Source organism: Chrysochloris asiatica, unplaced genomic scaffold (assembly GCF_000296735.1).
Source record: "Chrysochloris asiatica unplaced genomic scaffold, ChrAsi1.0 scaffold00081, whole genome shotgun sequence".
NCBI lineage: Eukaryota > Metazoa > Chordata > Mammalia > Afrosoricida > Chrysochloridae > Chrysochloris > Chrysochloris asiatica.
In genome coordinates this window covers 2,065,755-2,077,583 of record NW_006408599.1, presented here as the reverse complement: position 1 = coordinate 2,077,583, position 11,829 = coordinate 2,065,755, and the positions used below count along the sequence as shown (strand labels likewise).

General features: G+C 45.2%; 1 protein-coding gene across 1 annotated transcript in view; it reads left to right on the top strand.

Moving 5' to 3' along the window:
* The window catches only part of GSN (gelsolin), a 40,939-nt gene that overhangs the window by 20,956 nt on the left and 8,154 nt on the right, over positions 1–11,829 (top strand). Inside the window, exons 7-13 of the mRNA XM_006865722.1 lie at positions 300–432; positions 2,064–2,152; positions 2,288–2,503; positions 3,621–3,754; positions 6,889–6,979; positions 8,615–8,785; positions 9,339–9,513. Coding sequence (XP_006865784.1) covers positions 300–432; positions 2,064–2,152; positions 2,288–2,503; positions 3,621–3,754; positions 6,889–6,979; positions 8,615–8,785; positions 9,339–9,513 — 1,009 coding nt within the window. The remainder of the gene's footprint in view (positions 1–299; positions 433–2,063; positions 2,153–2,287; positions 2,504–3,620; positions 3,755–6,888; positions 6,980–8,614; positions 8,786–9,338; positions 9,514–11,829) is intronic.

The following is an 11,829-nucleotide window of genomic DNA, read 5'->3' as shown; positions in this document are numbered from 1 at the left end:
TTCCAATGTGTGCACCTTACATTACCCTGACTACCAAGAGTGGGTCAGTAGATATAGCTTGACAAAGCAGAAAAGGATAAAAGAAAGCCTAAATGTGGCTTAGCACTTGAGGGTGAGAAAGTCCAGGTGTTATTCAAAAAAGCGTCCTTTGGGGTAGAGGATTATGTGGCTGACTCGACAGCACGTAACAACAACAACATTTATGGAGAAGTCATTGGACAGGCAGAGATGATGGACATCCCACAAGGAGGTGACGACGGTCACTCAGGGACTGGGCTTCTCTCTCCCTCTCCCTTTAGGTCTCCAATGGTGCGGGCACCATGTCGGTCTCCCTCGTGGCTGATGAGAACCCCTTTGCCCAGGGGGCCCTCAGATCAGAGGACTGCTTCATCTTGGACCATGGCACTGATGGGAAGATCTTTGTCTGGAAAGGTACTGAGATCAGGGGTTCCCAACCAACTTTCAGAACTTGGGTGGTGTATTCATTTCCTAGGGCTTCCCAACAGTGCACCACACACTGGTGGCTTTTAGGACCTGGAATGTAGTGTCTCACAGATCTGGAGGCTAGAAGACTGAATTCAGTGTGTGGGCAGGGCCATGTTCTCACCAAAGACTCTAGGGGAGCCATTCTTGTCTTCTCTCTCAGCTTCTGGTAGCCCTGGCATCCCGTGACTTGCAGCCTAACCCCATCTTCAAAAGACAGTCCTCTCTATGTATCAGCATGCCTTTTCTGTTTTGTAAAGAATCCACTCAAATTGGATTAGTTCCCATCCTACCCCAGTATGACCTCATATGAATATAATTGATAACATTTCAAAGACCCTATGTCCAAGCAAGGTCACAATGGCGGGTATTGGGATTTGGACTTTGTTATCTCCTGGTAGGGGACACAGCTCAATCTGTAGTGTCTTTCAGGCACTCGGCTCAGCAGGGAGGGTAGAGTGTGTGTGTTCAAGGGTCCCTAGTGCAGGGGAGGAGTTCTAAATGGAAAGCAGTGGACTCTCCGCGTGATCTGGGACAATTTGCGTTCCTTCTTTGGATCGCTGATTTCCTGTTTGGGCTAAAACTAGTGTTTCCCAAGTGTGTCATAAGACCAGTTCTCTGAGAGGTTAATTGTTGTCATATAAACAAAAAATTTCTGGTCAAATAAGTTCATGGACAACACTGGGTTAAATAATGTTAAACAGGTTTGTTCCTTGCAGGACATTTCAGAGCCTTTACTTTGTTAATGTAGGGACTATCCAGGAGGATGATCTGGTTTCTGTTTAAGAGGCCATGGAAGTCTTATGGAGTGTTTTGGGGACTGGTTGTTGGATGCTTTTGGAAAATGTTGGCCATTCTCTGAGGATCTTTCTCACCTAATGGCTCTACTGCTAGTCCAGGGAAGAGGTCAGAAAGGGAAGGCTATATCAGGTGGGCAGAGAATGAGAGAGAGCTCATGGCTGTTATTACTGGTACTGGTCCACCCAGGTCCTGGGCCAGCTGTCCATAAGAAGCCTGGGACTGAGGGCTGGCCCTGACTGGCTGAAAGCCCGCTTGGCCCAGGAAGGTGCTCATGGTTGGGACAGTCTCCTCAGGATGGGCAGACAACCCAGGGACAGGAGGGAGGCCTGAATATATAGTGCTTTGGAATTGATGGGAACAGAATCTTAACCCCAGTTTTCCCATTTGTTGCATGGCCTTGGCCAAGTCCCTTAAACTAAGCCCCGATGTTTCCTTATAGATAAAATGGAGGTAGTGTACTCTTTGTCACATAAGGTTGTTGCTACAGCCTATGTGTAGTTCTGAGCACAAGTCCATCCTCATCCTCAGTAAACAGATGCAGCTGTGATTGTGACCATTGTGGTTGTTGCCCTCAGCCAAGACATCTAGCTGGACCCCCCATAACTCTACAACCAGTCAGCTCTGGGGGTGTCTGGCTGGCTTTCACTGTGTGATCTAAGAAGTGGCAGGAGTGAGACTTGATTTTCAACAGTGTGGAAATCTAGGGCCCAGGAGCAGACGTCCCTGGACCATGATCACAGGCCTCTAACCCTCCATCACCCTCTCTCTGCTGCCCATAGGCAGGCAGGCCAACACAGAGGAGAGGAAGGCAGCCCTCAAAACAGCATCTGACTTCATCTCCAAGATGGGTTACCCCAAGCAGACCCAGGTGAGTCTTAAAGGCCAGTTGAAGGATGGGCCGAGTTTGGATGGGGATGGATTGGTGTGGGGATCTAAGGGTGGCCTTTGTCCTCAGGGAGGCTCAAGCTCTGATGCATTCTACTCCTCCCTCTCTCCCTCCCAGGTCTCGATTCTTCCCGAGGGTGGTGAGACCCCATTGTTCAAGCAGTTCTTCAAGAACTGGCGGGACCCAGACCAGACAGACGGCCTAGGCCTGGCCTACCTCTCCAGCCACATTGCCAATGTGGAGCGGGTGCCCTTCGATGCTGCCACCCTGCACACATCCACCTCCATGGCTGCCCAACATGGCATGGATGATGATGGCACAGGCCAGAAACAGGTACCTCCAGGCCTGGTGGGGGAGAGCACGAGGGGGGCGTGGGGGCAGGCGGCCCAAGCCTCACTACTGCTCCCTCCTTAGCACTCTGGCCAGGTGTTACCTCCTGCTTCCCTGAGGGTGTTTCTCTGAGGTGTGAGCCACAGTTTTGGTGGTTGAGGCTCTTTCGTTTTGCTTAATATTTTCAACTCGTCATGGGGAGGATTATTGAATAAACAAAGTAAGTCCAAGCTTACTTCTGCCTACTTAGTAATCTGCAGTGAACAGTTTCACTTGTGTTTCTATCTTTAATAGACGTGGTAAAAACCCATGTGAAAGTATTCACTACAGATTAGTAAATAATCCTTTGGAATTTTCAAATACCAGAGATTCTGAGACTCAATGTCTCTGCAGAACCACTAGGTGGCAGTGCAGTCCCTCGTAACTTTGCCAAACTGTTACCAGAGCTTTCCAATAAGACTGGCGGCAGGGGTCATTCTGAGGTTATCTAGGGATGACCCTGCCTCTGCAAGTTGCCTATCAAATCCAGGTGCTCCAATAAGAATAATGGCAGACACTTCAATAAGAATAATAATTTGAGGGGCCTTCGAAAACTTTGTGGAGAACTGGAAAGACAAGATAATGGGATTTTCCCACGAGCTGTTTGAAGCCCCCTCCTGTATTGCCTTTTGCTAGGCACTGTGCTAGACTTTCATGAACCATCTCATTCAATGCTCATAAAAACCCCTTGAGATGGGTATTCTTATTATCCCCATCTTTCAGATAATGAAACTGAGACTTAGAGAGGTGAAACAAGTTGTCCAAGATCACAAATGTTTAAGGCAGAGGAAGCCTGGTAGGTTCCAGGTCTGGGTGACTCAGACCCTTTGCTCCTTACTCTTACTGCATTACTCACTATGTATGTCCTAGTCCGTGTGATATAAGGATGTGGAGAAGGAGACAAGGGTTTGAATCCCAGCCTGGCCATTTAGTGGCTCTGTGATTTGGGCAAATCATTTAGCTGTATAGCTGTAGTCTGAGCCAGAGCAGAGTGAGGTCATGGATCAAAAGTTTGTCCACGCTGGCCTCAGAGGAGGGGTGAGGGTGCTGGATGGATACTGACCCGGCTTTGCCCTGGCAGATCTGGAGAATTGAAGGGTCCAGCAAAGTGCCTGTGGACCCTGCCACGTATGGGCAGTTCTACGGTGGTGACAGCTACATCATTCTGTACAACTACCGCCATGGCAGCCGCCAGGGACAGATCATCTACAACTGGTGAGGGCCAGGAGCCATCTGGTGTGTGAGGGGGGTAGGGGGGTGAAGGGTGGGACTCACTGGGCCATGAGTCTGGCAACATGGGGAGGGAGGTACAGTGAGGGAGCAGTTCTGAGGGAAGTCTGAAGGTGTGTGGGTCTGAGGTGGGACAGCCACACTCCCGTCCACAGGGCCAGGGCAACACAGTGTTTTCTCTCTCACAACAACTTTAGAATTATTCTTACACAAATGTTACAAGTCCATGGTAGGAGGTGTGGTGACTAGGGAGAAACATATGGATCTCTTCACAATCTAAAATTAAAAAAAAAAAAATTGTTTTCAATTATTTTAAAATAGATGATACATGGTTCAAAAGTTTATACTGAATAAAAAGTTACTTATTGAGAAATTGTTTCCCACTCCTGCCCCATTCTACCTACTCATTAACCCCTATTCCTCCATGGGTGACTCTTTTCAATAGTTTCTTTTATCCTTTTTAGTAATTCTTTATGTAAACATAAGCAAATATGATTATTCCTGGTTTTCTCATGTTCTTACACTATGTATAGTATCCAGTGTCTTGCTTTTTTCATTTAATATACTTCCTGGAGATCCTTTGAGCAAGCACATAGAGAGCTTCCTCATTCTTGTAAACAGCTGCATGAGATGAAGGTTCCAGTTCATGTATGTATGGGCTTATTCCAGGCAGAAACAAAATATGTTTAAACATGTTTTTGCAATCACCCACAGGCAAGTTCTCTCAGCAATACACTTGTCTTTGTCTCATTTGTTGTTGTTGTTAAGTGCTGTCGAGTCGATTCCGACCCATAGTGACCCTGTATAGGGTTTCCAAAGAGCAGCTGGTGAGCTTGAACCACCGACCTTGCAGTTCAAATGACTTTGCAGTCTGATGCATTAGTTCACATCACCACACAAGGACTCCTTAGTCTCATTAGAGTTCCTTTAAAACAAAGGACCGGTCAAAACAGTAGCTTCCAAGGGCATCTGCTGGCCCAGTTAAGTTCAAGACAGAAAGGTCAACTTGGAAGGTTATAGCAGTGTTTTCTGGGGATTCCAAAGGAACAATCTTGACAGATTTTTTTCAGAGAACATATGACCACAGGGGCTTAAAACGAAGAAGTTTTAAGAAAGTTAAAAACTGCATTGATAAAAAAGAAGCCAGTAAAGTTGAACTGAGGAACTTTTTTTTCTAACATGCCAGTCCACTTGCTCACTCTTTGAGGTCAGCAAAGGCTATCCTGTGAGAATTTTGTTGGAAACTTTATCCCATACACCCTAAAGCCCTGATCTTGCCCCTCAGACTTCTTTTTGTTCCCCAAGTGCAAAGAATATTTAAAAGGAAGATGGTTTGGGTCTCTCAATGGTGACAAAACTGCCATTTTTAATGTGGTTTAAATTGCAGAGTGCAGAATTTTTCAGGAAATGGTCAGAGAGATGGAAATAATGCCTTTAAAAGTGTATATATCTAGATGGGAGATATATTGAGAAATAATAACCTTATGTTTAGATATTTTTGCTTAATAAAAGTTTCTATGATTTTATAGCCGTACTTTTTTATGTACCGTCATATTGTGTTACATGGCTATACTGTACTTTATGTAGCAAATTCCATGTTGATACATACTTCAGTTGATTCCAAACTTTTCCTGTTGCAAGATTCTGTGATTAGTAACGTTAAACAAATGCCCTTGAGTGTGTGCAGAAGTATCTGTAAGTTAAGTTCCCAGAAGTGGATTGGTCAAAGAGTAAGTACACTGATCTGTTTCTGATAGATAGTGTCTAATTTCACTTGATAGGGTTTGTAGCATGTTGCATTCCCTGTCCGCCCCCCCCCACACACACACGCACTTGTCTGCCCACAGCCTCATCAGTAGAATGTATTGTTATTGTCAGACTTTTAGATGTTTGTCAGTCTTATGCATAGTTTACTCAATGGTCTTTTGGTATACTTTTCATTTTTATTTTTCTTGTTAAACAGTCGTTAACCTGATTTTGTTGTTGTTGTTGCCTATTAGATTATTGTCCTGTAAACTTCTTATTTGAAATAATTTGAGACTTGCTGAAAATGTCAAAACAGTTTGGAGAGCTTTCCTATACCCATTGCACAATTTTCCTTTGTTAAGATCTTAAGTAACCACAGTACAATGATCAAACCTGGAAATTGACACGGACACAGTCGTCTTTCCTGGTCTGTGGAGTTTATTTGAATGCTCCCAGTTTTCCACTCATGCTCCTTTCCTGGTCTAGTTTGAGTCCAGGTCCACATTGTAGTTAGTCATAATGCCCTCTTAGTCTCCTGCAATCAACTGAAGACAATTCTTCAGGCTTGCCTTTTCGTTCTTGACCTTGACACTTTGGAAGGATGTTGGCAAGTTATTTTGTAGAATGTTTCTCAACTTGAAAGCCTCAGAGATTTAAAAGCAGGTAATACATGAACATGGAACAAAATGCTAAAGAAGGCATTTTTGATATTTGTTGCACCCTCACATTGATTTTTCAGATTGTGTATCTTGTCGTTGTTAAGTGCCATTGAGTTGGTTGTGACTCATAGTGACCCTATGTAGGAGTGGCTGGTGAGTTTGAGCCACCAACCTCTCAGTTATATTGAAGCACCACACCAGATAACATATTGGTTATGGAAAATTGACATGGGGTAAACAGCCAGCATCTCCTAAAGTCCACTACACAGAGCAATCACCACTGACCTTTTGGAGACTATCCCTTCAGAGCTCTCTACCTGGACCCTATGAGGTTACATCCACTTTCTTTTCCCACAAATGGGCACCTGTCATACTGCTGTTCCCTGAACTGCTTTTCTACTCTGGCCACCATTCCTCATCTTGGACTTGAGTCTCAGGGCTATGCAAGATGGGATTGCCCATTCATTCCCCAGTGTGTGTGTATGTGTGTGTGGGGGGGCATTTAGGATAAGTGAATCCATTCTCTATACTCAGATCCATGTAAGAAAAAAAACAATCTGAAAGTGTGGGGTTTTAGCTAGCTTCTTGGCTTTAGCTACTCTAGAGAGAGTCTCTTTCCCTTTCTGTGTTAGGGTTTTATTACCTGTAATGTGGAGATTTAAGAGTTTCTCAGTTCTTGGGAATGAAGAGGCTGAATATCACTTCCTATTTTAGGCAGGGTGCCCAGTCTACTCAGGATGAAGTTGCTGCATCTGCTATTCTGACTGCTCAGCTGGATGAGGAACTTGGAGGTACACCTGTCCAGGTGAGCCTGACTCACTACTGCCTCTCTGAGCCTTGTCTGTTTGTTAGCTGTCTGTCCATCCATCTCTTCATCTGTCCATCCATCCATTCATCCATCTATCCATCCATCCATCCATCCATCCATCTCCCTCCATCTGTCTTTCTATTCATCCACTATCAGGTCATGCAACCTAGGTCTTTCATGTGCCTGACACTGCAGCAGTGAACTCAAGATACTGCCCTGCCTAATAGAATTTATAACCAAGGGGGGCTGTAGTCATTCAGCAAACGTGCCCATACATACATGTCTAGTCACACACTCTTGTATGCAGTGAATGAAAATGAGACTCAGTGACAGAGAGTAGCAGGACAGGCAGAATGCAGGTGTAGTACATAAACCCCAGGTAGCATCCAATTAGGGAACGCTCTAGTGGGAAAGGATCTCTTCATCTAGGGCCTAAAGGATGAGTAGGAGCTGGCCAGACCAAGAATGCGGGAAATCACATTTAAGGCAGAAGGAACTATCTACACAAGGGCCCTTCAGTGGGAGAGAGTGTGGGGCACTGCAGGGAGGGAGAAAGTGCCATGACATGAGTCCACAGAGATACTCAAGAGGCCAGAACACCCAGAGGTCAGATCACAGTGAAGATGTTGACATTTGTTCTGAGAACAGTGTGGAATTTTGTAGTGGTGAGTATGACAGTATTTATGGGTTTAAATAGTCACTCTGGCTGTATAATGTGAAGCCCTGCAGGGCAGCAGAGCTGGGTCATGGATCATAGGAGAAGAAGGCAAGAATTCTGCTTCTTCCATACCACCATTGGAGTAGGATGGATCAAGATTTTGGATTCAGAGTTAGAACCTTGACCTTTGTTTCTGCTAATAGTATCCCTTAAGGGTGGAGGACAGTAAGTGAAATGTTTGATGTCTTACCTCTTTGTATCCCAACAGCCACCTTGTGAGTAGCATTCTTGGGCCTGTTTTACAGAGGAGGAACCTGAGATGTTGAGTCACATCTCTAAGTTCTCACTGGGGAGCTGGAGCTGGGATTTGACCCAGACAGTGGTGGGTCAAGGTGGGAAGGTGAGGGTCTCTGTTTCATTAGCCAGGGCCACAAATCTTGTCTGAACCTAGGTGGGCACACAGCACAGGAGTAGATATAATGTATCCAGGTGTGGATCTTCTTGGCCTTCCTTCCACTACCCGGGGATCCAGGATGGGGTCTCCCCAAGTCTAGAAAGCTTGACTCTGACTCCTCCCCTGGCTTTCATCCCCAGGGCTGACGTCACCATCTCAGAAGAATGTCCACGAACTATTCCTGTACTTACATTTAAGGGAATATTTGAAAACATGGGCTTTCCAGGTTCTTGAACCAGACTCAGGATCATGAAAACAGGTCCCCAGGGGATGGGAAGGACAGACCAGATAGTACTCAAGGGATCTCTGGCAATAGTGCTGTCTTCAGCCTTCCTGGAACTCTTATATCCCTGAGCAGTGTATGTGTCTCATGTCCCAAACCACAGAGAATGTGTGATGGCCTCATATGGGGGATGTGGGAGCCTGAGACACACTGGCCAGGGGTGATGTGGAGCCTAGTACCTCACCAATGAGTAATGCCTTCTCCTCCTTTCTGACTCTACTTCCTGTCTCCATGCAGAGCCGTGTGGTACAAGGCAAGGAGCCTGCCCACCTCATGAGCCTGTTTGGTGGGAAACCCATGATTATCTACAAGGGTGGCACTTCTCGGGATGGCGGGCAGACTGCCCCTGCCAGCACGCGCCTCTTCCAGGTCCGCGCCAGCAGTTCTGGAGCCACCCGAGCCGTTGAGGTAATGTCCAGGCCTGAACCACAGTGAGGGATTGACCTCCCTGAACCTTTAGGGCTTCATGAGCCAATCTCTGTTAGGGTGAGGAAGTTTTGTGTTTTCTTGCCCTACCAGCAGAGCTGTATGTCTTAGACTTCTCCCTGTTTCAAAGATGCTGAGGTCCCCTTGCACACTACCTTCTAGGTAGTTCATTCTAAATCATCTGGAAATGGTTCCTGGTGCCTACCATCATTTTCATGGTGGAATGTGCAGATCATGATCTAATCCTCCAGGATGGTCATTGAAGCTAAGAGGAAAACAAGACTATCACTTCTTTGTTCTGGAATCTCAACTTCTGTTAATGCCATCCAGAATTTTAGAATCCTCTTGGTTAGCCTCAGTACATGGGAGTCACCTTAGAGCTTCAGTGTTCAAAATCTGTGCCCTCTGCTCTGGTGGGGTATTCCTCCAAGGTCCCACCTAAGAGCTAATCCTGCTGCAGGGTCTCCTTGGTCATGCGGAGGGGACTGAGGGCTTTTTATCTGGTTCCTGATTTATTGAGTTCCGTCTCTCTCAGGTGATCCCTAAGGCTGGTGCACTGAACTCCAATGATGCCTTTGTCCTAAAAACCCCCTCAGCCGCCTATCTGTGGGTGGGCACAGGAGCCAGTGAGGCTGAGAAGACAGGTGCTCAGGAGCTGCTCAGGGTTCTGCGGGCCCAGCCTGTGCAGGTGACAGAAGGCAGTGAACCAGGTAGGAGTCAGGGGTGGAAGGCCTGTTGCTTTCTTGGGGCCCCAGCTGTTGTGTTTCCTTCTGCCCTGTGAAGCTCTGTGTTCTTTCCCTCCTTAGTGTCTGCCCCTAGTGGATTAAATTGAGGGCTGTGGTCAGTGAGAAGGTGACCTGAAGTAATTAGAAAAAGGAGAGCTCCATGTGGGGCTGGACAGGCAGGGAAGGCTGTTCTAGGATGCCCGGAAAGACTGTGGGCTGGGGTAGCAGAGGGGTTTAGAATCTCTGTGTTCAGAAGTGCCACAGGCTTGTTGTATCTCCTGAACATAAGGTCCTTAGTCTTTATAGCAGTCCTTAGTCTTCTTGCTGTTAATTTGAGCACATCCCCTCTAGCCTGATGTTTAGCAGAAATGAGGAAGAAATGATCTAGGAGAACCCTGAGTGGTGCAGACATTTAACGAATTTGTTGCTAACTGAAAAGTCATAGGTTTGAGTTCTTGTATAAATACCTCCTTCCAAAAAGTCAGCCATTGAAAGAAACCCCATGGAGCACTATTCTATGTCACACATGCAATCACAGTGTTGGAACTGACCCAGTAGAAGCTTATATGAAGATGGATGTGTTTTACATCTACCAGGTCCAATTTGGTAGCCATCAACATATGTGAAGGGGCCCTGGTGGTGCTGTGGTTAAATATTTGACTGCAAATCGAAAGGTCTGTGGTTCGAACGCAACTGCCACTCTGTAGAGAAAGATGTAGCAATCTGTTTCTGTAAAGATGACAGCTTTGGAAACTAGATGGACCACTTATACTCTGTTTGTAGGGTCATTGACTTATCAGTGACAATAGATTTTAGCCATATATTGCTTTTCAGCACTTGAAATGTGACCAATATAAACCAAGTGATTGAGTCGCTGAATTTTAAAATTAATTTTAATTAATTTACATTTAAATAGCCACATGGTACTAATAGTTATAATCTTGAACCAAACAGATATAGTGGAAAGGATATAGGGGTTGGGTTCAAGCAAGTCTGGCATATCCCGGTTTTACCTCTGAAGTTTGGTTCTGATGCGCTGGAGCAATGGAGTCCAATTTACAAACGTGAAATACACAAAGAAAGGGAAATGCCTTTATTATCAAGAAGCTGGCTCCTGAGACACCAGCAATAAAGAGGGCATGTGTCCCCAGAAATATTCTGTGCAACAATATTTATACATCCAGATGAGCCACAGTCTTATCACTCTGGTATCCTCAACAATTCACAAGGTGATCCGATGCTGTCCTGATAAACATGTCAAAAGGGTTAATTCTTCTGGGGCCTGGTGGTGTGCATGGAGGGGGTGGGGTGGGGTTGTGGGTGTTAATCTTTCAGAAGCCACACAAAGAATGACCAGGCTTCAGGCCTAAGAGAACAATGGGAGAAGGGTGTGTGTGTGTATGTGTGTGTGTGTGTGAGTGAGTGAGAGAGAGAGAGCCGTCTCAGGCATTGTCTTGTTAAATTCTCAAAATGGCTACAGTCATGCATTCCACCCCTCTTTTGAGACTTTGGGCAGCTGTTAACAGGCATTAAGACTCACTGTATTTAAATTGGAAGAAATAGCACTTTCCTGCCATCTACTCAGGACATTGTGTGGTTTGTGGCTGCACAGTATGAGCTAAAACATGGGCACATTGAACACAATATATAACAATGCCCAAAAGAATTAGCAACACAGTAACAAATAAAGCTCTCAGTCAGGAAAAACTGGGGAGCCAAGAGGTGAGCAATGAAATATCTAGTCCAAAAAAAACCTTTTCCCACTTTAACCTTATGTAGTTCTACCCAAACTTGATCCATTTGGTGTTTGAGTAATTTGGAATTGCCAGTCATGTTGAAACACCACATTCTTTTACATTATGAACAGCAGTGATTGTGTCTTAGCAGGAGATGGTAAGCTGGTTTTCTAAAACTGTTTTTTTAATCTGGTCTCACTCTGGCTGATAGATTTTCTGTACCCATGTGGACCAAATGCCTCTGAATTTAGACTCTCCTCGTTTTTCCTCTTGTTTACAGATTTATTGAAAAAACCTTTTGATCACACTTACGTTGGTGTGGTCACTCTTAGGCTGACTGTTCTTTTCAGATGGCAGCTTGTTTTAGGACAAAACTTCACTTCAGTTTCTTTACCGTGCATTACTATAGCATCCAATTTTCAGTGATCCTTTTAGGAAATGTCAGTTTGGAATAAGATCACATTAGAAGATTGTTATGTTCTTAAAGCAGGGGCTAAAGTCCATTCACAATAACTATAAATATTAGTAATAACTCCAATTATTCTTTCATGGTGGCAGATGAATT